Source organism: Triturus cristatus, chromosome 9 (genome assembly GCF_964204655.1).
Source record: "Triturus cristatus chromosome 9, aTriCri1.1, whole genome shotgun sequence".
NCBI lineage: Eukaryota > Metazoa > Chordata > Amphibia > Caudata > Salamandridae > Triturus > Triturus cristatus.
In genome coordinates this window covers 1156324709-1156352288 of record NC_140592.1, presented here as the reverse complement: position 1 = coordinate 1156352288, position 27580 = coordinate 1156324709, and the positions used below count along the sequence as shown (strand labels likewise).

The window sequence follows — 27580 nt, the reverse complement described above, 5'->3', positions numbered from 1 at the left end:
AATCAAGCATCCTAGGACCGGTTTCTGGCTATCAGCCGTCATCAGCCAGGATAGCTTGACTCCAGTGGCGTAGTGAGCACGGGTCCCACGTCTGGGAATACCCATCCCACTTAGGGCGAAAAGCGTTACAACAAACAAATGATGGACGGAATGCTGACAATGCAGACATTCTCCCCCAGTCAAGAGATCTGGGTTAAATCCATCGTTCTTTTGCCCACTACACCACCCCAGTTTAGACATGGCCATATGCAAATCAGTCTTGACCCTGTGCCTCATGGGAACAGTCCAGCCCGAACTGCCAAGCCATGTCTTCCCTGGACCGGAATCAAGCATCCTAGGACCGGTTTCTGGCTATCAGCCGTCATCAGCCAGGATAGCTTGACTCCAGTGGCGTAGTGAGCACGGGTCCCACGCCTGGGAATACCCATCCCACTTAGGGCGAAAAGCGTTACAACAAACAAATGATGGATGGAATGCTGACAATGCAGACATTCTCCCCCAGTCAAGAGATCTGGGTTAAATCCATCGTTCTTTTGCCCACTACACCACCCCAGTTTAGACATGGCCATATACAAATCAGTCTTGACCCTGTGCCTCATGGGAACAGTCCAGCCCGAACTGCCAAGCCATGTCTTCCCTGGACCGGAATCAAGCATCCTAGGACCGGTTTCTGGCTATCAGCCGTCATCAGCCAGGATAGCTTGACTCCAGTGGCGTAGTGAGCACGGGTCCCACGTCTGGGAATACCCATCCCACTTAGGGCGAAAAGCGTTACAACAAACAAATGATGGACGGAATGCTGACAATGCAGACATTCTCCCCCAGTCAAGAGATCTGGGTTAAATCCATCGTTCTTTTGCCCACTACACCACCCCTGTTTAGACATGGCCATATGCAAATCAGTCTTGACCCTGTGCCTCATGGGAACAGTCCAGCCCGAACTGTATAAGCACAGCATCCCTTTTCCATATCTGACTCCTCATCCTACACATCTTCCTGGTTGCTTACCAGCTCCCTTATTTTTAAATAATAACATTTTGATAGATATATATAATATATTTATTCAATGAAAAAAAAACAATGGTTAGAGTGATGCTATAGTTAGGGCGTGGAATGTCCTAATGTTAAAAAAAAACACACTGACAAAGCAGTTACAGATAAATGAATTATTACTTGTGCCAAAATCATGCATTGATTATGATCTCACATATTACATCACTCATTACATATTAAATGTGCACTTTCTGCAGCAGACTTTTTTACTGCACCATGTTCGTTCCAAATGTTTTTATTTAATGAATTAATCGATGAGTAGATCTGAAAAGCAGAGGCTGGGCATCTTTGAGTGCCCACGTGCTAGAGGAGACGGTGATGCCATTTGTTAGTTAACATACTAAACATACGCCCTAGATCGTACCTGATGGAAGGCTGATCCTGTTGCCATCCTTGAGTTTCAGCTTGCTCTTTTTGAACTTGCCTTTGCGCTTCTTCACCTTTGGTTTCTCTTGACAGAGCTGGTGGATGATGATATTGAGCTCTCGCTCCAGGATGTCAATTTCCCGCTCTGCTAGCTCCTGCTCTCGCTGACGAAGCAACTCTTCATAATTTTTCTGTTCGAGGGCGGCACGAGACAACTCCTCCTCCCACGTGCGCAGTTGCTATGATAGACAAATACATTGGCAAATGATACACCTGCTCCCCAAAGTATCCATGCAAACGATGGAGCGACTTTTCACATCTGGGTCAGAAGCAGGCTGGGCTGTCAAGTAATCAGGAGTTGGTCCCCAGCTAAGTGCAGCTCAGTTCATTGAATTTATTGAATTTTAAGTTCAATCAATCAATAGTTTATTGTATGAATACTTGAAATCTTTACAATGCCATCAGAAGGCCTACACACAATAGATTATATTAAAAATGACACATTAAAACATTGCAGTAGAATCATTGTGGGTGTGAAACACGGGGTGGCCAAAAGGAGATAGCGTGTCCAGTCCTAAAGTCCCACGTGCCATGGGTCAGGTTAAAAGCAAAACCTTTATGAGAAGATATAAACAAAAAAGATACAAAGTGTTTAACTTATACTTGCAGACAGTTCAATAAAAAAGCCACATCGAGTTGATAAAACAACACGGGAGGCAAGAGTCCAAATAGTCTAGTAGCAATACTCATGCATCGACTAGGACGCTAAAACACAGACCAATGTGCATGGGGTTGTCAGGAAGTGGGCTCCTTCTTCCACATTTTATGGGCCTGTCCCAAAATCCAACAAAACTTGGGGGAGATAATACAGATTATGACTGGAGTAGTAGGCCAGAATACTACGCTAGAGGCTAGGTGGCATATACTCTATATGACAGGGGAGGAGACATGGTCGAAGTATCAAAATATGGCCAATTGTGGCGGCCATGGTGGTGAAGAGAAATGTAAACAAGGCCTGGGGCGTGGGTCACCCTCAGAGGGAAGAGGATTGGAAACATTATCTTGATTGGGGTTGTGCAGCCAAAAAGGTGCTATATCAGTGGATGCCAATGGGAATGGGAAAAGGTCTGGGGTCAGTGGGTGGCATGTAGGGGCTACTGAGCATTCCTCTTGGAGAGGGATTGTGAGGGTTGGTTGTGGGAACATAGTGAGATTTATTACCAATGTTTAGAGATACTGGTACTGGGGAGGGAGGTGTTGCTTACTCATCCGAACCTACTGAATTGGGCAAAAGTGTCATACTGTATTGTTGCTGTGCAGCTGAGAATATGTTTAATAAAAAATAATAATAACAAAAAAAATTGTCTAGAAGCAGCATAAGAGCAATGCATCACTAGGAGTAAACAGTTCAAATGAGCATGATTTTTAAAGTACAAGGTGCCAAGTTGTCAAGAAATGAGAAACAATGGTGCTAACCATATGCTGACTCAACAGTGTTTATAAACAGGTATATCTTTCAAAGTGTAAGATGCAAATTGTCAAGCCATATCAAATAACCCAGGACAGTAGAACCATGTGCAAAATGCCAGACCTACGTGCCAGCGAAGTTTATGTTGAACATGGCTTTTAAAGTGCAAGGTGACAAGTTGTCAATCTATATCAAAGCTATGGGCTAGCAGCTCAGTGCTTAGGTTCGTACTCAAACCTATCGGAGGAATGTCCACAGGAGTGGGCAAGCGTCTCACAGAAGCTTACCTGCTAAAGCAAAAAACTTGCCAGTCCGTGCTAGTTTCATCGGGACATCAGATGAAAAGATGTGTGTCACTGTCTCTTTGCATGTTCTTACACCATGCTGCAGGAAAATTGCCTTAGGTAAACTTGCCTCTGAGGGAGCAATGCTGGGCTCCAACATGCTATGTGCACAATGGATTCTGTGGAACCTTAGGACAGCCTGCACTGCCTATGAACTGGTGGGTTCATCTTCCAGTGTTCCCCGTATTTCCATACCAGCAATGTTAGAAGCTGGTCAGCAAAATGTTCTTTAGGGGTTCTTCCCAAGGCTGCTTTCTGATATGGCTGGCAAGTAGTGGCTTCATGTGATTTGTTGAGCCCCACTGCTCCCGCGATGTTTCTGATTTTGTTAATATCCTGATCCCTTGATATGAGCTTACCCTGTTCTTTTAAGGACCTCTTTGGGTGCTGTGCTGTTACACCTGGATCAATTAGACACTCTGTGGTCAAATTCAGTGTGCCTATCGCACTGCCAAGATATCTTGACCAGTAGCTCTCTTTATCCGGGAATATCACATGCAAGGCACCTTTAATTTAATCAGAGTCTGTTCTAGCCACATGATAGTAGTATTTAATTAAATCCTTTTCACATTCAATATGCATTTTCACTATTCCAAACTCAAAGCAAATCAGTGTGCGTCTAGTAGTTTTGGGGAGACCAAATATTTTCTGGTATGCAGCTGTATGGCAGCATTCTAATGTCCGTGAGAGCATGCCAGAAATGCGAGATCTCCATAACTTATGGTGGGTAGTAATTTCGCCCGATTTACTATTCGGATCCCCTCTGGCATAGGACTCTGTAGATTGTAATGTAGTTTGGTTAAGGCAAACAAAGTTTTGGCTGTTAGCTAATCGATTTAATTGAATTGCCTCGCACCTGATCCATCCTGATCAAAACGGTTTTATCGCCAGGAGGCAGCTCGGCACCTATACGCACTATCTAGCGGAAGCACGTGATTATTTTGAGACTCGGAAGATACCAGCTCTGGTCCTCTTATTAGGCGCCAAGAAGGCATTTGAACTAGTTGTTTGGGAGACCTTATTTTTTATTCTGTCAAACTTCGGCATACCTCACAAAATTTCGGGGCTGAATCAGAAATTATACTTGAATGCAGAAGCCAACTTTATCATCAATGCCTCGGAGGTTGGCCAACTCAATGTTAAACGGGGGACTAGACAAGGCTGCTCACTGTCTCCGGTGTTATTCGCCTTTTTATCGAGCCATTAGTGATAGCTCTTAAGAACAGTTTGGATATCTGCCCTCCACTGCCAACTATGGGAAAATGGAAATTATAAGCTGACAATATCATGCTTATTATAAAGCCTGAGAAGGAGGTGCAAGCAAAAGCCTTTGAGATTTTCAAGCAATTTGAGTCGCTGGGGGTATAAAATCAATTTTAAAAAAACTAGAAATTATACAGTGTAGTTGTGAGCCTACGAATTTACATCTCGATATTTTTCCTTGTCTAAATATAAAACTGGAAAGATATCTGGGTGTTAATTTTATGGCACGAATTATATGATTTAAATTTTTACCCACTTCTGCGAAAAGTCCAGGATTTATTCTCTCGATGGAACTCTCTTCCATTAACCATTTTGGGCAGGGTCTCATTGATTAAAATGTCTGTTCTTCCGCTATTTAATTTCCTTTTTTCTGCGATTTCCTGTGTCTTAACGGCCTCTTTCTTTGCTAAATTAGAGTCTATGTTTACATCTTTTCTTTGGGGCAAAAGGTCCCTCGAATTGCACTTAGCACTTTATATGAGGAGCTGGAAAATGGTGGATTAGCTCTCCCTAACTTTAGGGATTATTATTTTGCATACTTTGCACAATATATGTCAAGGTTTAAGCCAGAATTACAATTGTTTTTTTTAAATTAATTACTTTATGAACTTACTTGCAAAGAGAATCAGATCCACTGCCCACTAACAATCGTAAAATCTCCTAAACCAGTACGGTATAAGTGTATGCAGTGGTTTGTCTATAAACGTCAGGCTTTTTATAGAAGATATTCAATCCCGTAATTAACTCCTCAACTCCGCTATCTGGCCTCATTTCACTATCTGGGATTAGAGATTCGTCTGCAATTACACAAAAATGGGCCAAGGCTGGATTTGGGAAAATATCAGATCTCTTAAGGAATGATAGATGGCTGAATATAACCAAAATATCTCATTTAATTCCAAACAATTTCCTTCTCCTTGGGTCATATAACATTTTTAGTAAGTTTCTGAGTAAACTTGATTTGGTTCAGATCATCAAACGGAAATGCTTAGTATATGAATTATTAGATGATACTACATTTAAGAAACCCAGGGAATGGAAAAAGCGTTTAGCCTCTATCAACGGTATGGATCTTGAGGAGAAGGCTATAACTAAATGGGGAAAACATGAGGAGATGGAATCACAGCAAGTATGTGGTCAGCAGTTAATAATCTCAACTTTAGCACGTTAAGGGGTGCTAATTGGCAAAGGATGTTATTTTTTAGCAAATGGCTACTTTATAGAACCCCACTTTTCCTATCTATGGTTTATTCCAACCAATCTGGGCAGTGCTTTCGTTGCCTTAACCATCCCTCAGCCAATTCTACACATATCATATTACAATGCCCCCTGATCCAGAGGTTCTGGAAGGACATTTTTTACTACTTAGAAGCCGAATGCTTAATTACAATAGATTTGAATATGCGGCTGATAGTGTTTCGCTATGACCAAGATCTTCTTCAGACAAGGTGATCAAATTATTATATATTGCAAGGGCAGTTGCTAGATCACTTTTGCTTCAGAGAGGGCGATCGGATCTTATACCATCTAAAAATGAATGGGTCCGGAAAATGAAGCAGGTTAAAAAAGAGGGAACAAGCCTATGCACTGCGAATTGGCGGGCTTAAGAAGTTTGAGAGGTTTTGGGCAGCCTATTTTGATTAAGATCTCAAAATTTAGCCTATATTTCAGGAGGTATTTTCATTATGTTCGAATCCTATCTATAGTTATATCAGCACTTTAATTTACTACACAACACTTCATATTTTATTGTTACAGAGCTGTATTAATCGATATAGGATGAAATATTATTTTGGCCACACTCGCTGATTTCTCTGTATATGCTTAAGGTATCTAAGGTTCAATCAATTGTCTAGTTTGTGTTAATATTGGCAGTGGATGCTGTTCCAAAATATTATGCGTTTGATTTTTCGAATACTGGCTTCATTGCATATATTGTCTCTCTTTTATTGATTTTAGGATTTACTGTTTTCCGGCCTATTGGTGTTATTTAACAATTTTGTATCATTCAACACGTTTAATGAATTTTATGGATGTATGTATGGATAAAAAAATTCTTGTTATATGGATTTTTAAAAAAACCCATCGTTTTGGCTGCTTCTTCTTTCAGGGCCTTTACGTGCAAAAAGGAATTGCTGGTGACTGACAGCCAGACGCGAGGTAATTGTATTTGAACATGGTACTTATACTTAAAAAGCCCAATTGCCATTCCAGCTGATGTTTCTAGGCCAAAATCCAGGACTTTCATTTTTGAAGCATTTGCAAGCAGGGAGTTCATACTGATATATGAAAATAGTATGCCCAAGGCCTACTTCATCCCAATTCATGTATAATCCAATAACACCAAGTCATCCGCGTACTGAATGATAAGTAATTTGGTGTGGCCTCAACAACTCAACTCAACACTTAAGTCAGCTGTATATAGATTGAACAAGGTAGGTGCAATGACATATCCCTGCTTCAGACCTTTATTTATATGTATTTTTGGCGTGACATGGGTTTGAGTTATCTTAATCTGGACCCAGGTTTCTGTGTACCGTGCTGTGATTGCAGCTAGGAGTTACCTTGGTATTCCCCAATACAAAGTTTGGCCCAAAGTGTGTTCCGGTCAATTCCATCGAATGCAGTGCTGTAATCCATGAAACAGGCATAGAGCTGTATATCATGGATTTTTCAAAGTCCTTAGCCCCCAGGTAGGTAATAATAATAATCGTCCATTGTTGAGGCATTCAGCCTGAACCCCATCTGATAGCATGGGATGATGTTATTATCATTAATCCAGCTCTCCCCATCATGTAAGAATACCTTCGCAAAGCCGTTACCATCTACAGCTAATAGGACTATTAGCCTGTAATTTTCAGGTAAGGAGTTGGCCTCTTTTTTATGAGCTGGATACAGAATGGAGTATTTCCTTAATTCTGGGATGGCAAACAGCAGAGTACATTCGTCAAAAAGGTAGTGCATGTAAAGTAGCCATGATGCCAGATCTTCCTTGCGAATATTCTCAGATAGGCCATTTGGGCCCAGGGCTCCATCCTTCCTTATTGACTTCAGGATGCTTAATGTCTCCTCTTCGGTGACTACAACTGGGTACTCCTCAAGACCCTCAAGGGCATTAGCAAGTGAGGTTTTGATGGTGGCCCTTGTTTTCGCAGGGTCTACATAAATTTTTGATACGTTGACAACACATTTTTTAGCCTTGCCTCCGTTTTTGCTTCCCAAACCACTAATGTGGTCCCAGATCCCTGTACATGCTTGGGGCTAGAAGCGAGAATGTGTGTCTCCACTCTTCCTCTAGGCGTTCTTGCTTTAATGCCAAAACTAACATTTAGTGTTTGTTCCTTGCACCTGTTAGCATTGTTTCCATACTTGAGCACTTCCATCTTCTATATTGTAGATCTGCGAGGCGGCACATTTTTTTGCTCTCCTTAAACCGTTTGCTCGCAAAATGTGGAGACTGCCTTCTTTTTGTGGGCAAGTAAAATTGGGTTCTGGGCTTATTGGATTATAGGGCTGAATGCAGTTTTGTTATTATTGCCCCCCTGCCCTCCAATGTTTCTCAGTTAGGTACGATTTATGCCCCAGAGTTGGTGGAGAGAAAGTTAATTTCCATCTTAAATACCAGGCTTTGAAAACCGGGCCCCATTGAACTCTTTTTAACAGTGGGCCAACATTGGTTGGTAGTGGTTGGCCAGCTGGATTATGGCTCCGGGTGAATCATCAAGCTCACATCAGACGCACAACACACATTGGGCTCACCGGGCTTCAGCCCCCCCACCCGTCGTGTGTGTCAGCCCGGGCTGAGACAGCTTCACGGGCTGGCGACCGTCTAATTGCAGCCGCACCCGAGTACTTCAAGGTCTTTAAAAGACCATTTACTTGTAAATGAGGCTTTATGGTGTCTTCACCCGTTCTTACAGCCACTCTGCCTAAGGCTGGAGGAATTAGCCTCCCCCGAAATCTTTTTCAGCCCCCCTCCCCCCGAAATTTGGCTCTAGTTACCCGCCTGGCTCATATTGCACACAATAGATAATGGGTGGTGGTCTTCTCACATTTGTTTAGCAAGGTCTTGCTTAAAAATATGTAGTCCAATGTGGCTATATTTTTAAAAGTGGGCCTTGATTTATCCTCCAGGGAGCCTTTCTGGTCGGCCGAACTCAAATTCTCTGATGTAAGCCTGTAATATATTGCGGAATAGGTCCTTGTGGTTTTCCCCAGGTTGACACCTTTTTTGTGCGTTTAAGTCACCAGCCACTATGCACTCATGTCCTGGGTAATCATAGAGAAGAGTTTTTATCTGATCGGTGATATTTCTGGCAATCTCAATTTTCACGTCCCTGCATGGATTAACATACAGGTTTACCACCATGAAGGGAGTTGTTTTTCCATCCATTGCCATGCCTTTAAGTTCGAGGGCCTGAATGTCAAAGGTATACTTACTCAATTCCTTACTTTTACCTGCAAGTCCAGTTTCATGTAGGTGGAGAGACCACCCATTGGTCTCTCGGACAGATTTTTTTTCGGGGCTACTATATGGAATGCGTAGTACCCTGGAATGTAGGTGGGCACAGTGGACCATGTTTCTTGCAGGCATGGGATGTCACCAGTGTACAGGTATTCTAAAGTATTTTTATTTCCCATCAGAGAGTTTAGACCTGTTGCATTCCAGATTATTATTTTAATGGTGGTTCTAAGTGCCTTTTCTTTATTTCCCCTGGTGCTAGGATATCAATTGGTTATGAAAGCAGCCGGTAGCCGGGCCCAATTGGTCTGATCATTGAGACGGGTGTTCATGAGTGCTGGTGGTGCGCCAGTGGGAGTGCTGTCCCCTGTGTTACTTGCCAGTTGAACTACGATCTTTTTTTCCTACATCAGGGGTATTATTTGCTTTGTTTCTCTCAATATACTATTTGTAGCCTTACGCTGCACCAGAGAATTTTGCTTATTTGACAGAATAAGGGGGTATTTTTCCATCGCTGGCTTGTTGATAAAAATGCCCCACTCCTTGAATTGCTTGCTTTATGCTATGTTGTTTTTGACATTGGCAATATCAGCCCACTCTGTCAATGTGGATTCTCAATGAGTAGTCCAAGAGTAGTTTTTACATTCTACTGATTTAAGGTGCACTGATGTGAGTTAAAAAAGCGAGGGCATATTATTTAAGAGATGTATATAAGGAGTCCCATTACCCTCTCAACTTAAATTCCGGGGTAAAATCAGTGCTGCTGTTGTAGATGTCTGCGGATGTTTGTCCATTGCATGTTATTTTGCTATTCTGATGCTATCTCCCTGATCGTTACAGTCTGTCGATCATTTGCCCGAGAGTTCTCATGCTGCTCATTCAGAGCTTCCATATGAGAGGGCCTCGATCCTTGATGCAGCTCCACCACCCTAGTTGGACTGCCCCATTGTTTATTAGTTTGGTGTTCCACTGCCCTACTCATTTCTGATTGTACTTTGTTTGCCCGGACTTTCTCGTGCGGTTTGATGGGAGAGTTAGTGTAAGGGAAGTGTGGTTGCTCCATAGTGCTGCCTCTGTTATTGGAGTCCACAGCCTGTGAGTAGGTCTTTGGCTGAGCCTTATGCACCACATGCATGCTCTGAGTGCAGTTCTCCATTTTTTGTTGTGCATCTGAGAGCAGGGTCAGTCCGGTGCATGATGGTGCATTTTGTTTGTCTTGAAGAGGCTGTTTAGGTGGCTTATGTGTCGCGGTCTTTGGCTGGACGATCGGGGAGATCTCCAACAGTTCCGCCCTGCTGTTGTTGCCCTGCCCCCTCCCATTCACTAAGATGCTTTGGACTTCTGGTAGGTTTGTGTTTCGTTTTGAGCCTTATGAATTAGTCTATTTTTTCTTTTGCTGTTTGTCAAAGATTTGCGTAATCTTTTCTTTTGCCATCATGAAAGGGGTATTTGGATACTTTCCATCAGTTCAAGGGGGGCTAGGTTCATGGCTTCTAGTGCATTCTCCCTTACATAGTTACTTGTCGATGGCGCGTCAACTGTGTTCTCGACTGGGCCAACTTTATGTGCCTGCTCCTCATGTTGCAGCCGCTCAATTCCCTCAGTGCTTGAGTGTGTGGAAGACATTTTGTAGATCTGTTGTGGCTTCCTCCTGGAGTTGCTTCACACCCTTGATTTATGGTATTCGCTTGTGGGTCAGAATCTAAAGCGGCCAGACTCACGCCTGGGGCGGCTTTCCCTTTGGTTGTTCAATGCCTGTATTGCCCTCTTCAGCCTGAGGTGGTCCTCTCACAGGTGTGGCGCAGGGCTCAGGCTTGTGTTCACCATAAGTAGCTCTGTGAGCAGTTTGTTGCTTCAGCTCGCCTGCTACATTTTCCTTTGCTAAAGGCCTTACTATGGGTCTCAAAGCTGCTTTTCTCTATTCTCTTCTTGACCTGGCGATGTAACTTCGAGTCTCAAACACTCTGTGGAAAGCGTCCAGCTGGAGCAAAATACTGAGGGCTGCTGACGTGTTTTGCATATCTGGTTTGAGGCCTTATTTGACCCATCAAGAAGCAGGCCAGTCTTCCAATGACTTGGCTTCATGAGTGGCATCCGGTCAGGATTTGCATTAAAGCCATACTAGCTGGAGATTGTGATGGAGAGCGCAATAGTGAATGCGGGGGGAGGAAGGTCAGCCAGGCCGCAAGCCGCACCCGAATCTAGTCTCCCCCTTCCGCAACCCAGGGCTCAACCACGCAAAAAGGGTCACTTTAATTGCCACTCACTGTCAATATGGCTGTTTGTTGCCAGTTATTGTTATAGGCTGGTTAAATGGCTGGTTAGACGCATCAAGGCTTAAGACACTTGTGACCGCTTCGTCATAGTCTTCCAGCAGTGGGGGCAGGTGCAGGTACTATAGCAGTAATGGCAGCTGAGGGCCAGTGAGAGACCGGTAACTGTAGCCACTCATGTTCCCCGGCTCTGGCCGTGCTCCAGCCCCAACCCTGTGCCTTGCTGCTCTGCCCACCACACACCGTGCCAAACCACTCTTTGGGCCCACCTGGCGTAGCCCTTTGCCTTCTGTGGCGAGTCAGTCTTAGAGGAGGATTCACTCCTGGTTAAAGCCCTGGGCTCTGGAGGTCCGAGGTGCTCTCGACGTGCAGGGTGCTGTTCATTCACGACAAGACAAATAATACAAGTTTGTATTGGATGTTAGGCTACTGCCTTTGCTACACTACTTGCACTAGTTAAGAAATGGGCTGCACAGACGATACAGGTGAATCTTTAAACCATTCAACACATTTTTGCTGCAGAAAATATCATCAGTTGGAAGGTCTAATTAGGGCATGAATGAACAAGTTTGAAAGATACTGCAAGCAGCCCTAAAATGGCACAGTCAAACTATACATAAACTGATTTTTAATTTTATTTTTTTAAATGTCTTAAAAAACAATACATTGAGGGAGGTAGATCTCATGTTCCAAAACACATTGTGTTCTCCTTGATGTGAACAAAAACAAGAAAACCCGTGAACCCATCACACACCCTCATACACTATAATGAAAATGGCTTTTATAAGCAACTGTCCCACTTAAGCACCAGACCATCAACATTGGGTCAATCTGAGTCTATGTGTGGGGCTGGAAATGTTCTAAGGACGATAACCTTTTTACATCATTAGCCAAAAAAAATGATATCCCTTACCATTTCTTAGTGAAGGGTGCCGTTTCACCATTCAAGTCTTGAGTAATTTTGTCCATGTCCACCATAGGCCAAAGATGGTGGTACTAATCAAGCTGTGTGACAGGGATTGTACCACCCCATCTGCCCAGCATTGGTCAAGGCCAAGAGCAGGAGGATTTATATCCCATCTTTAATCCAGGTCCCCCTCTTGAACTAGCAAATATCCTAGTGTAACCGGTGGTGAGGACCTGGTAAGATTCATTGCTGTGATAGAGCCAATATCGCTCTCCTGCGCCCCTCCAAAATGTATCCAAGCTAATACATTCAGAAAATATGTGGGTAAGCATCCCTACCCTCCCCACAACCTCTCCAGCATTTCTCAGTACATTTCTTATTGATTTTGGCTAAGTGAGTGGAAGTGAAGTGACATCTATGGAGAAACTTGAGACTGAGTTGTTTCCCAATAATGCCTCCTGGAATTTCCCAGCTATATCTGATGACGGCGATCTATTCAGTATCTCAGAGGCTAATGCCCAACTCCTTTACCTAGTCTATTAGGAATGTTCATTTGGGATGTGCTTTGCTTGAAATAACAATTTGGTATATTTCAGAAATGGTGTGCAGTTCAGAGTGGGTGTGTTGCAAGTATTTTCCAAACTAAGTGAGTTCCCTGGTAGCACCCTGCTGAACTGGGGGCATGTAAAGCTCAATGTCTAATCTGCAAATATTGAAATTGTTCTAGGTTTGTCAAGGCATAGTCCATTTGTATTTGCTCAAAGGATTTGAATCTTACTTTTCGAGCTTGCTGCACCAGCTTTCTTCCCAGTCTCTAAATCTCCACCTGTCTAATCCTGTCAGGAAGTCGGTATTACCAAAAAGGGTGTAAATGGGTCAGGGTAGCTTATAATATTTGTGATTTGTTGATGTCATCCCACACACTCATGTTGCCACTTACAGCAAGAGACATTTTATGCCAAAGTTCTTAGACTTAATCCAGGGTAATTCTCAAAATTAGAGTCCTGTCAGGAACTGATTCAGACATTAATATTGCTTCCCTGATTCCAGTCCCACATAAAGCTCAATTGAGAAGATCTACAGTACAACAAAAGGTTTGGTATGTTAAGCCCTACTTCTTTGGGATGCCAAGGGGTTTAAGTCTTTTCCCATATTCTATCAATGAAATGTAGGCTTTTTGCAATTCTAAGACAGTCTTCTTTGGGACAGTCACTAGAAGGACCTAAAACATGAATAGAGCTCTGGGCATTATAGACATTTTCACCTAAGCTATGTGCCCTAAAATTGTTTACCGTAGATTTTGCCACTAAGCAAGTTATTTGTGCTCCAATGAGTAATGGGATGCAATCAGCTTTCATTAGATACCTCCCTTTAGGGGGTTATATTACTTTCCAAATGTTTACTCCATGTCTCCTTCCATCAGAAAGGTGTCATTTCCTTTAACCTGTTTAAAGTGTTGGTTCTGAACACAGCTAGTTTAAGGTAGTCTTCTAGTTCTCCACTGAGAACGCGAGTCAAAGTCACAGTCACCAAAACATAATCTGCAAACTTAAAGTCATCCGGATCTATGTGCAATCCTTTAATAGTAGATTCTTGCGTATCCTTTGTGCTCATGGTTCCATCCTCAAATAGCAGGGTGGCTGGCACCCTTTAAACACACAACAAAGAAGTAGGACTCTTGAGGCTGGATCGCTATAATCTATTGAGGTCCCAGGGAGAGTACCCAGGTGTCTAAAACTGCCCTCACACACAGCAAACTGTGTCATGTTTCATCATAGGGCTGCTTACAGACCTCTGCGCTTGCTAACGCTGGAGGTGGAGCAATAGGGAGGGGGAATACAATACAACACATAAAGAAAATACAAGACACAGGATCAAAATGTGATTAAAGGTGCAGAACTAGTGATGTAAAACTGGATCAAATGATGTCCTCAATCCAACTTGTATTATGGACTCCCTTGCGCAGAGTAAAAAGGAAAAGGTCAAGAATTTGACCAGTGGATGAAGGTATGGTGAACTATAATGAATCACCTACTCCTCCACTCTGCAAGCAAACGTCGACATGTTACAGCTGAATAAACAATTCAACTAATCATTACCCCGGCTTTCTTCAGGACTTCACAAGGAAGAAAAGATCCCATGGGTACTACCCCTACCTCCTTGGTCCAGGAGCAGGGAATAGGCACCCTGCCTCATCCCTTGTTGCATAAGGATTGCTTGTGAGACCTGGGCATTAGCCCATATTTAAGCAATAGGATTCCCATATAACGCTCACATCAGTATCATATCTTGGCCCAACACCAAAAGCTATTATCATTTGTTACATATACCACCACTCCACCTGATCAAAGGCTTCTTTTTTTTTTTTAGCATCGAGGGAGACAAGCAGCTATCCACCACTAAGCCTTAGGGCTGCATCTACGAGACGGACTACCTTTTTAGTGTTATTACTCACTTTTTTACCTGTTTCAAACCATGATTGGTCTGGGTGCACTAACCGGGGAAGAACTTTATTAAGTTTGTTGGCTAGATTATTTGTGTAAATTTATAGGTCTAAGTTAAGTAAAAGAAAATCAGTTTATAGGTTCGACATTCCTCTAAATATTGACCAGGCGTATTAATCACTGTGATAGGCTCTGTGGTTGTTGTAATAGAACCCTCATCTGCAAAGGTGCCAACTAGTTGTTCTAGGATGCCAATTAAATGGAGCCAAATGATTTTATAAAACTGGGCTGTAAACCGGTTGGGCTGTGCAGTTTTGGTCCAATGTAGGGAGTTCTATGTTCTCTTCATTCGTGATCGATTTATCGAGTTCCTTTGGTTGGGTGCAATTCCAAACTTATAAACTGTTTTTTAATATCAAAAGAATCAAAGAATCAAAAAGAAGCTCTTTGTAAAGAATAAGAATAGTCAGCAAAAGCTGTAAAAAGCAAAGAAGCAGACAAAGTATTAAACCAAACATGGGACAGCTTACTTAAGGTCTTACTAGAATTCCAAAATGTTTCTAAGTTTTTTGTAACTCCTTCAACAACTTCACTGTCCAGGCTCTCTTTTAGATTTTTTAAATTTCCCATAATTCTCAACACATCTGCTATTTACTTGTGTCCTATCAAACTGGGCAGGGAGGAGTTATTGAAAGGTCTGGACGGGGAGGTGACTTTCAGTTTGAAAAGAGTTAGGGAATGAAGGAATGAGTGACGGAGTAAAATAGAGACAGCGTATAGGTAGGATAAAGAGGGGAGAGATTTGCCACATTAAAGAAGAGGGTCAGCCATCGAAAAAATAGTTTTGGTAACATGCTGGTGATTGTTGGGAGAGATGAGTTGCACAATTCACAGTTAAAAGTATATGACAAGGAGGTGATGTACATATATTTGGTTTTTAAAGTATGTCTGATTGTTATTTACAGTTACCCCCGACGAAGGACCCGGTGGGGTCTGAAATGCATTAGGTTACAATAAACTGCTCTTGATGAACCATGCTTCAGTACGTGCTTTTGGAGAGAGGTTCGGATGGCCCACCATAACATGAGAAACTTGGGAAATTGCACTACCTTGCAGGAGAATATGAACGTTTGAAAGAATACAGAATGGAAGATGGGTTACAAAAGGACGAAAAGAAAGTTTAAAGAACAGATGCAAATGCAGAAATAAAAAAATGGCTGTCGCCACTGGTTTGGGGCAAAAAGCAGCCCAAGTTTTGATGCGATCAAACTCCCTTCCCATTTTTTGTTTTGTTTGCATTATTTTTGTTCCATTGGCGTACCCTTTTTTCCTAATTTTCTTCACTTCTCTTTAACCCCTTCAGCGCGGCGCGGATTTCCGCGCCGCGCTGAAGATTCCGTGCGCGGGCGGGGCCATGACGGAGCGGTTCCGTCATGCGCACAGCGCAACCGACGCACGTGACGGAACCGCTCCGTCACAAGCGTCGAACGGGTTAAAGTGTCTATTTGCTACTTCTGTGTGTGCAGTGCTCCAAAATCACTTCTATTTAGCTACTGTTATAATCATGAATTACAGAATATGCCCTCTGATAATTGCTCATTCTTTAACTTCCAGCCATCATCTTATCTGGTTTCTTTCCTAATTTCTCTATCTTCTGTGTTTCTGGTGCTTCCAGAGCCTACTACCTCTAGTACTACTATGCAATCCAAGCGCAGAACAGTTTGTCCACCATTTTGTCAAGCAGTGGTATATAAATAATAACCAAAATGGGAGCAAGCCCTTAATATGGGATCCCGTAAAAAAACAAAAAACAAATCTGCCAGAACATGACTACTTGTGAAATAAGAATAACCCAGCAAAAAACAAAGGCAATAGGAAAGAGAAACAGCAAATCACCTGCTTCTGCTGTAGGATCTGGTGGCATACGAAATGCGACAAGCGACTGGAACCGATGTGTATGTGGTTAGGTGGAACCTAGGCTTTCTGTTTAATGTGCATATACTCCCTCATTATGTAAGGACTACAAAACTAGTAGATAATGACATCATTCTCTTTTAGGGTAATCCTGTTAACACAAACTCCTACACGTTATTTCAGTCCCAAAACGGTTTCTGCTTCAAGATGAGCTATCCCCTATTCCCTGCTGCAAATATTTTAAAACTGGATCCAGAAACAACCCTCTTGTCCTCAGGAATGCTGAATATTTAAAATGAGAGTGGGTTTGGGAGAAGGACAAAATGATAATTGCATGTACATATTTAAGACATCTTAAACATTTATCTGTTTGTTACAATGATCACGTCTGTCAGTTGTACTTTGCAGTCAACAGGTTCTGCTCAATGGAGTAAGTCCTACCGTTTCTTTGACCCTGAGCTGGTCGAACATCTCCTGGATCTCGTGCTTCCAGTCATCCTGCAGCGAGTGGAAGGAGTCTTGAGGCATCTCAAAGAAGCCGGATTCCTCTATCGTGGTGAGACGGTAGAGGACGCAACCAAATGATGGCCGTGAATGGGCATCAGAGTCCCAGCATTCTAGGAAACAATATAAGCAGATATGTCTCGCTTTCTATAAAGAACATACCTTCATTCATTTAGAGGTGAATATTCTCCAATTAACAATAGAAAACGGGAATGAAAGTCACAAAAGGTGACCTTACGCTCATGAATGAATTTGTCCACATAAAATATTTCACAAGTTTGATGGAAAATTATGTGTGAGGAAATCTGTTGGCAAACAGGGCTGTATGAGACATTCCGTCTGCCTTAGTAGGTAAACACCTATAGATTTACGGAAATGTGGGTACTCGCAAACACCTGGAAGAACATTTCTATATTTTGTTAGTCAATCCTATGATTCTCAACAGAAGCTGGCAAATCAATTATAACTGTGTACAGAGTACATTTCTTGTTGGTAATGGAAATACGATTAAATTACCAGATTGGTGCCTGATCCATTTCACCATATAGGTATAAACATAACAACACTCACCAAATTCATAGATCACAATAAAAGCGTTGCATTACAATGTATGACAGTGGTGCCATTTGCAAACATTGGGCACAGAGAAAACGCCGGCAGACTGAGCAGGAAAAGGCTGCTTTCAAAGGTGAATGAGCTGTGTCACCTCGTATCATCCAGCCATGCAAACAACCTTTAGAAAGAAACATACATTTATGTAGGTGCATCCATACTTTGCTGATGCAGAGAAATAATGTTTCTGAGGACTCTTAAATATTCAAATATTTAATTAATTTTTCTTAATACGTACCTGAAAACCATATATAGTTACATACTATACTGTAAATTGATAACTCAGCCGCCACCTTTTAAAACTGCTCTTGCTTTGTTGATGAGTATTTTTTCTCTATGAAAAAGGGGTTGGTATTGCCACAGTTTCAATTGCTGCAATTTGCTCCCAAGCTGGCCTTAGTGATGGGATATCACTGAAAACTAGGGATCAATGTACACTTATATCAGTCTTTAAACTTATCAATAACAGTTTGGCCAACTTTGTCATTCACAAACCGTCTAGCAAGAAGAATCCAGTACCCACTCTGCATCTCATCCACCTACCTCATCAAGGCGTATGGATCAGATCTTAAGTATCACCAGCAGGTCCCTACCTGGCAGATATGTTCAACAACACCCTCTGAAACAGCTCATCATTCCTCCTGGCCAGAGATATCATTAACCACGCCTTGGTTGTTGGACTAATCTTGAATTATCTAAACCCTTCAATATTAAATTAGTTCTAAAAACCAAGACAGCAGTGAAACAGACCCATCTAATTATCTATTTTTTTTTTTTTTTTGTCCTCATCTGCCAGACAAGTTTCAATATGCAATCTTGTAGGTTTACACACATTGTGCTGCCTCAGTTGCCAAGACTGGTTGGGGCAGTAATAGAACGGAAAGCTCACCCCTCAGCAACGTGTTTCAACCAACAATGATCACTAATTTGCTACCGGACAGGCAATTGCTAAAATCCAGCCAAGGTACTAAACTTAGCACCATGAAACAAGTAACCCCCAGAATGAGGTTGATGCATAATCATTGGACCTGGGGAAAAAGAAAAGAAAAAAACAGATATTCAATTAACCCAATTCAGGAGATGCCAGAAAGATCTTGTATCTGGATTACCAGTTCTAGCCAGGTCTAGCTTAGAGACCAGCAGAGTAGAAGCATACCAGTCATTAATAGAAGGAGATGAAGAATCCTTCCATTTCCTGCATATCTCCCTCCTGGCTAGCAGGATGGCATAAAAAATAAGCTTTTTTGCCAAGGAGGGGACCCCTTGGTAGCAACCAAAAATTACTGATGTTAAATCTAGGGTAATGTTAACTCCAACAGAAAGTGAAAGAGTCTTACTAATGGCATCCCAAAATGGGGACAAATGTGGGCAGTCAAAGAACATGTGAATGTCAGAAGCAGCCACCAAACCACACTTCGCACAGGCCACACTACTCCCCTCAGTAAATTTAGAAAGACGAAGGGGTGAGTAGTATGCTCGATGAATGGTGAAAAGATGGTTCCTGCGTAACCATGCAGGTTTGACAATATCCCACATCATCTTACAAGACGAATTCCAAAGATGTTGTAAATCGGAATTGATGACGTGTAGAGACCAAAGATCCTCTGGCAGTGAAAAAGTTCCGTCCATTTCCTCCAAGATTAAATTGTACCACAGTGAAATTTCCTTCTTGGCAGACGGCTTATCTGCCAAAAGCGTTATAAGATGACTATATGCGCCCAAGGGATATTTAACACCATGTGGAGGTTGAACAGAGTATGCACAAGAGCAGCTCAACATCTGAAGATACTTAAGCCAGGAGAAGTGTGGACCAATTTTTGTGCAAAGATAATCCCAGGGTAACAAGTCCCCGTCAACAAATAGGTTACCCCACTCCTCCAGACCAGCCTCTCTCATAGGTGTAGCTAGTGCATCCCCTAACCATGTTGGACCGTCAGGAAGGTCCCACAACGGTGTCCTACTTCCATAGTACCCAACTTTAATTGCTTTAGACATCTGAGCCCATATTCTTGCCAAACCCCTTAAAATTTTCAATTTAATTTTTTTGAAAAACTTGGGGTTTCCAAATTTGAAAAGAAACCCTGACTGACTTACACCTTCTACGTCCAATAACATTGAATAGAGGGAACACACTCCATCCCCTGCTGGTCTCTTTAATAGAATCCTGGCATGTGAAAGCTGGAAAGCCCAGGCATAAGCCTGGAGATCTGGAGCAGCAAGCCCTCCTTTTTCCCTACGCCTCCTTATTTTTTTCCAGGAGATTCTTGGCAGATGTTTATTCCAAATAAAGGTACTAATATCCGACTGTAATTTTCTGATAGAGGTGGGATCAAAACATAAGGGTATCGCATTATACAAAAAAGAAACCTTGGGCAAGATGGACATTTTGACAAGGCTGACCCTACCCAGTAGGGAGAGTGGAAGATGGGCCCAGGTCTGGAGCAACCTACGACAATCCTTTGCAATTTTTGAAAAATTAGTGGTAGTAATCTGATCGAGGTCAGCTACAATATCCAAACCTAAATATCTCATCCGACTCGCCGGCCGGATTTCCGAATCGAAGGTACTTTGATCAATATTCCAGGTCATCATCTCAGTCTTTAGAGCATTAATCTCATATCCAGAGACCATCCCAAACTCCGAAGCCAGCCTGAATATTGCTGGGAGGGCCTCATGCGGATCGGAGGTAAATATGAGAATATCGTCGGCGTAAAGGGCCACCTTTCTCTCCCAGCCCCTGTACGCAAATGCCTTGATGTTAACACTATCCCTCAAAATCTGGGCAAAGGGTTCAGCATATAAATCGAACAGGAGCGGGGAGAGAGGGCATCCCTGTCTAGTACCCCTCGAGATGTCAAATGAGTCGGAGAGCATACCATTAACCAAGACACGGGCACTAGGGTTACTATAGAGAAGATTAATCGCCTGACGAAATCTACCCCCACGCCAAACTTTGCCAAGGCCTCCGACAGATACAACCAATTAACTCTGTCGAAGGCCTTGGTGGCGTCCAGCGTGAGAACCGCCAAGGGCAAAGACTTCAAACATGCCATATCTATTGATCCAATCAAATCAAAAGTCAGTTCAAAAAGCTGTCGCCCCTTAATAAATCCCTTCTGATCGATATGTAAAATGGAAGGAGCGACCAAGGCCAATCTCTTTGCAAGAATGGAGGCAAAGATCTTATAGTCTCCATTTAGAACAGAGATTGGCCTATAGGAGCCACAGGCGGTTGGAGACTTCCTTGGTTTCAAGATAACAGTTATGGATGCGTTATCCCATGACACAGGTGGTCGTACTCCATTTAGCAGTATCTGATTGAACAATGTAACCAGGAAAGGAACAAGTTCCTGCTCCAAAGATTTATATATTTCAGCAGGCAGCCCATCAGGCCCGGACGCCTTGCCTTTCCTGGCATCCCGGATGGCTTTCCTTACCTCCTCTTCCGAGATTTTACTATCTAGCATTGCTGACTGATCAACAGAGAGTTTTGGTAGATCTATTTTCCCAAGCCATTCATTGATCATATCAGTATCCAATTTCTTATCTTCGTGATAAATATCTTGATAGTAATCTTTAAATGCTGCTCTAATATCTGCATCAGAAGAAAGAGGGACATTATTGACATAGACCTGGTTGATGTTGTTACGAACCTGATCAGTTTTTACTTTCCATGCCAATAATTTACCAGCACATTCTCCATACTGAAAATGTGCGATTTTACTGGCCTCCCATCTTTCCTGAAGCTGCCGGTTAAGGATCAAGGTCAGTTGGCCTCTTAGGGTCAGTAATTAACCCGCAAAGGTGTTAAGACAGCATCTGTGGAAGCCAAGTTGGCATCGATGTCAGCTTGTGCTCTAGTCAGGTTCGCCTCAACTGAGGCAATAGCCTCTCTATATTCCCTCCTTCTATATGACATCTTACCAGTAATAAGACCCCTCAAAGAGGCTTTAAGTGAGTCCCAGACCACACCAGGTCCAGCAGAACCCACATTCACCTCTAAGAAAGACCTCACCTCAGTTTTTAAAGAAGTGACATCTTCGGGGTGAGAAAGTAGAGTACGGTCAAAAGACCAAGTCCTTACTACATCAGAGGTAGATACCATAAGTTCCAGAAAAACTGCAGAATGGTCAGATAAATGTAACGGGAGATAACAAATGTCCTTAACTGCGTCGGATAAACTATGGTTAATTAATATAAAATCTATCCTGGACTGGTGATTATATTTATAATTTCTTAAAGACAACCCCTGCTGCTGCCCGGCCCTTAATCTCCAAATATCAACATATCCGTATTGTTTCATCTCATTCAACAAGAAAGATCTTGATTTTGAAGGGACACGGGATCTGCTGTTATGAGATTTATCCAGGACTGGATCTAAAACAATGTTGAAGTCGCCAGCTAATATAACTGGTTCCGGGATGGACAAAAGGTGAGAAAAAATCGCTTCCAAAGATGTAGGGTCATCAAGATTGGGACCATAGTATCCAACAATAGTAAAACAGGCACCCATAATTACCACAGAAGCAATAACCCATCTTCCCGCAGGGTCAACTTTAAACTCTAATACCCTGGCCCTAAGCTGCTTTCTGAAAATCAGTGACACGCCTCGGGAAGTCATAGATTGTGAGGTCGATATCATAAAATCAATCCATTTATTCTTTTTAACCAAGGTATCGATTTCAGACTGGATCAAATGTGTCTCTTGAAGGATGATGACCTGGGCATCAGAGTCCCGGAGATACTGCATCAATATTCTAGCCCTAGGTTTAGTACGGAGCCCATTGACATTCCAAGACATGATCTTTAAACTAGCCATCCCCACTGAACCAGAGCACAACCAGTCTTGCCTTTATAATGCGACCAGATATATACTGACCCACCTCCATGAGAAAACTCGCAGTACAACGTGAAAAACTTAAAAAACCTACAAAAAATAAAAAAGGTGGCTAATGAGGAATTTTTAAATTTTGCCCGTGAACACCCCCCACCCACCCTTCACCCTCCCCATGGAGAACCCGTGGTGTATCTAACCGGATCAGGTCCAGTAGATGGCACCCCTACCTCAGGCTCCTGTTACACCCCCCCCGAAACTCACAGCTAAAAGGTAAAGTGAGGAAAAAAAGGGAAGTGATCCCACTTTTGATAGTGTTAATAAAAAATAAAAAAAAAGTGAAAGCAAGAGAAAAACATCCTTTCCTGTTTTCCATTTGGAATAATAAAAGAAAAGTAATAGATTTTTTTTTTTCCTTAATATGCTTCAATCCCTGTGAGCGACCATAAGGCTGTAAAAAGACCTAAACTCCAAGAGGTCAAAAGAGAGTTCAGTGCTATTACCAGATGACTTATTGCCTATATCCAAAAGGAATTCATCGGCAGCTTCAATTGACCTAATGTTTACCATTTTATTATTATACATGACCTTCAGAGAGGCCGGGAACACCAATTGAGCAGAAGCGCCCAACTTCCTAAAGGCCTCCAGCCCCCTTCCAAACTCCCATTGCTTCTCAAGTGTGACCCTAGATAGATCAGACCTGATGAGGAAAGTAAACCCCTTACCAAGTAGAGACTTCTGTTTAAGAGCTGCATTCAGGATCTGCTCTTTGAGAGTGTATGTAAGAAAATTAACAAGGATTTTACGCAGCTTTTGCCTTTGCGGGTTCTGTTTAAAGGGTTCCCTGTGGACCCTCTGAATGTCGGTTGCTAGCTGCTCCAGGGATTGACCCAAACATAAACCTTCCTTCAAAAGGCAAACAATAAACTGCTTAACATCCGCCCCCTCAGATCCCTCCGGAACATTAAGAATACGAATGTTACATCTTCTTGCATTATTTTCTAAAACCTCCATCCTGTCCAACAAGGCCTGATCATCTCTTTTAAGTTTAGTAATGTCCTCTTCTGTCTTATCTAGATGTACCGACATTATAGCTAATTTTTCCTCCAAGACTTCTGTCCTTGTTGACAGCCCATCGATCTTATTATCCAATGACTGGCAATAATCGCGAATCTCCTTCTGCATAACTGAGGATTGCTCGAACCCTCTTTTTATGTCCTGAGACAAGGCAGTAAGCATCGCAAATAAGGTGGCTGCCAAGATGTTTTCTGGTGTTGCTTCTTCACAAGATGGAGTGGAAGGTACAAGAACAGGGACAGATGTTGCCAAGGATAGCTCGACAGATGGCTCCAATACAGTAACCCCCCCAGAGTCCTGCGTGATGAATTCAAGAGCACAGGAATCGGAGTGGGTAAGACCACCTTCACTAGCTGCTGCTAAGTCGCCCCTCACGTTAGAACTAATAGGTGTTGCCCAGCCTCCCGTCGTTTCACTAGACAAAACTCCACTCTTGGGTATAATTGTAAGTGGGGAAGGTACTGAGATTCCAGGAGCAACTGAGACAGCTGGCGCTACCTCCCTTACAGTCATCCCGGAGTCACCAAGAGCCGAAAGGGTTGGCACAACAATTAAAGGGGGGGGGTTGAGAGAGATGATGGAGTTAAAGTAGGGGGAATCAGTTGAGCAGAATCCTTTGGTGTGGTCATTGCCTTAGATTCCACAAGGCGCAAGACCTGTGGGCCAACTTTGAGGTATGACCGAAGAGATGGTGTAATTTTAGATGTAGCCTCGGCTCCAGCAACGGGATTACGTGTTGCTTTCCCTCTGGCGCCCTTAGATTTCACTTCCTTGGATAAATAGGAAGAGGTTCTCTTACCAATTTGGGGCGGAATAACGGCACCGGATGAATTAGGACCGATAACAGCCCCCCTCGTAGGCACTCTAGCCTGCTCCTTACCTCGTCCTCGACCAGATTTCCCACCTCTCCCCTTACCTCTGGACGCTTGATAGTGTTGGTGCAAACCTTCGGAATCTTTTAATACCCCACACTGAGGTAGAACTGAGACTGACTCCTGTGCGCTTGTGTCGCTGTAACCATCCGCTTCCGTCGTATCCGCTTCTGTATTCTCAGCTGTAGCCTGAGAAAACTCTTCCAAATGGTGAACAAGGCTGTCTCCAACACACACAGCACGCACCAAGCTGCGCGCTCTCCTGACGCGCCGCAGCTCCAGGGCGGCTGAAGACCACGACCACCGAACCAGTGAACAGCCGATGGAAATGGAAGAACCGCGGCAACCAGGAGTATCAGCTGCACCTCCAAGAGCACCAAGGGCGTCACCAGCAAGGACTCTGCTACCAGAGCAGCAAGGCATAGAGAGAGAAGACAGACCCGCACCAAAGGGAGGAATTAGGACCCCGCAGCACTCGGACGACAGGCAGTCAGCAGTTCGCAGTCCACTGCACGTAGCACGCCGAGGGAAACCAGCGAGACCCCGAGGAAACTGCCAAACCGAAGGCACAGGCACAGGCACGAAACACAGGTTACAAATTCAGGAAACTGAATTAGTGTCCGCCATCAGTAGCTCATACGGGGAACCAGGGGAAGCGGGGAAACGGGAGCTCAAACTCACGGAGCACCACGGCAGATCAGCCGTCTGCCGCCATGTTCTCCCCTTCTAATTATCGATCAATATTCAATGACATATTCTGAGACAAACTTATCAAAGATTTGCCTTTAGCCGAATAACAAAATATATATAAGGAAACAATTTTCTTTCAGACTACTAAACTGGATTCTGTCCAGCATGGAAGATGCTTTGCTTGCCAGATGGGACAATATCCAACCAATTATTGACTCAAACATTACTATTAGACCTCTACTCTGTTTTTCATATATTCTGCATGATCCATTGAGCCTCTGCCTCTGATACACTGCATTCAAAGACGTGACAACATATAACTACAGGGCACTATTCAATACCGGAATGTCTCCTTCCTCAACAACAGATCCCTCATCATTACAAATCCTACCTTCCCTTTGACAGTCAGTGCCTCTTAGCGCTCCAGCATCACATTCCTCCTCTTTAATGTGTAATGTACTCCTCTGCTTGAAATAATTTCCTTCTTCAACCTCCAGTGCTAAACCTGCACTAATAACACACAAATTATTCCAATGCCTGGAAACTGAGAAGATCTTGACTCTTGTGTAATTGGCTAATGCATCCAAGCTGTTGACCACTGGATACCAACTAACCACCTCTAGGTATAGTTGCGGAAAACTTAAATACTTGCATATGGGAAATGGACCAAGTATATCACCTCCAATATGCAGCCGTGAAAGCAATGACCAGCTCCAATCCCCTCAACATTAACAAGTAATCTGGGAGTAATTATGGATTCCAAACTCTCCCTTGTGGCACATTCTACATCGTGTGCCATACGTCAAATCTTCCCTTACCTAGGTTTCCGTCAGAGTATAGACCATTAGCCTCTTAGTGCTTTCCCCTCTTGACCATGCCAACACAATATATTGGTGCTTCCCTCTAACTGCTTTGCAGGTCATGAGATTCCAAAAAGTGGCTGCCAGACAACATCTTAATCTGTATATCAGAACTCATATCTCACCAGTCCTCCAATCTTTACACTAAAGACTTTTGAGGTTTGCTTTGATTATAAAACAATTAAAGGGCGAGGCATGGTTGGGGGAAGAGAGAGGACTGAGTTGGGGATGAGAGAGGGGGAAGGAGGAATAGGTTGACAGGATTACTTACAGGAGTAAAAGAAAGTAATTGGAAAGCGGGGAAAGATTGATATGTATGTGAAGGGTGTACGGATTCAGGAAAAGATGCTAGCAGGACAAAGAGTGAAAGGGAAACAATGAATTAATTTGAGGAAGTCAAAAGAAAGGCAGATAAGGAAGGTGAGACGTAATAGTGTGCAACAAGGATATTGAGGACACTGAGGGAGTGTTAGTGAGTGTGCTCTTCGGTAATGCAATCTTCTGATGGATACATCTGCCAGTGAATTCCTCACCTTGTGAATATCCCCTGAGCCAGCAACATTCGGAAACTTTTGTAGCAGTCCACGCCGATGAGGTTGAAGGCGACGTCACAGAGACACGGCTCCGCTCGCGACTCCGCTGACGTCACCGGCTCCATAAGAAGACCTCGTCGGAGTGATGACGTCAGTTCCCTTTTTTCCGCGCCGTCGACGCCAACGGATTTCGGGAATCTCTATCTGTAGCTTCACTGTTACTTTGTTTTTCTACTGTTTTTCTTTGTCTTCTTCTGTGAAAATGTCGACAAAGAAGTCAGGATTCAAGCTCTGTCGTGAATGTGGGAAGCATATGTCCATCACGGATCCACATGACGACTGTGTATGGTGCCTATAATCGGACCATGATGTAGAGGGATGTTCTTGCTGCCGCAAGATGAGTTCTAAGGCTCTCAAGGAGAGAGAAGCAAAGCTGTTTATCGCGAGGATGAAGAAAGAGAAGAGAGGCCGGAGAAAATCTAGGAAGAGGTCAAGATCGAGGTCGAGATCGAGGTCGGCGTCGAAGTCGACTTCGGGGCATGCTTCAAAATACAAGAAGCACAAGAAGAGGAGACATTCCTCTCGGCGTCACTCGGACAAGAGTACGGCTCCGAGGTCGAAGTCACCCTCTCGACGCCGTAAGGACTCTATTTCTCCCTCGCCCGTTCCGGATTCACCTGTTGGCCTTTCTTCTCCAGTGGCTTCACCGGAACATTCTCCGGCTCCAGCTCCATCTCTGACGCCGGTTCCAACTCCGACGCCGGTTCCATCTCCGGCTTCGTCCCCGGCTCCGGTCGAGGAGCTTCCAGTTCCGGGTGAGCCTTCAGCCCCGCAGATTCCACCGTCGGCGCCTGTTGGCCCGAGTCCGGTGATGCCTGATCAGTATCTTGCGTTCCCTGGACCAGGTCAGGACCCCACGCATTATCTAAATGCAATGTACGGGGTATTTTCAAGAGCCATGTACTCTGCTGGAGCACCTTCGGGTCCTATGGGTCCTATGGCTTTCAGTTTGGGGGTGCCTCAAGCCTATCCTCAGGCCCCCTTCATGCCATTTTTTCCGGCGACGCCGTCTTGGCATCTACGAGCGCCGAGGACGTCGACGCC

General features: G+C 43.4%; 1 protein-coding gene across 1 annotated transcript in view; it reads right to left on the bottom strand.

The window, feature by feature from the left end:
• MAP3K9 (mitogen-activated protein kinase kinase kinase 9) overlaps window positions 1-27580 on the bottom strand; it is a 412289-nt gene that overhangs the window by 202354 nt on the left and 182355 nt on the right. Inside the window, exons 5-6 of the mRNA XM_085627122.1 lie at window positions 16936-17111; window positions 1418-1658 (exon numbers count right to left, since the gene is read on the bottom strand). Of these exons, the coding sequence (XP_085483248.1) occupies window positions 1418-1658; window positions 16936-17111 (417 nt within the window). The remainder of the gene's footprint in view (window positions 1-1417; window positions 1659-16935; window positions 17112-27580) is intronic.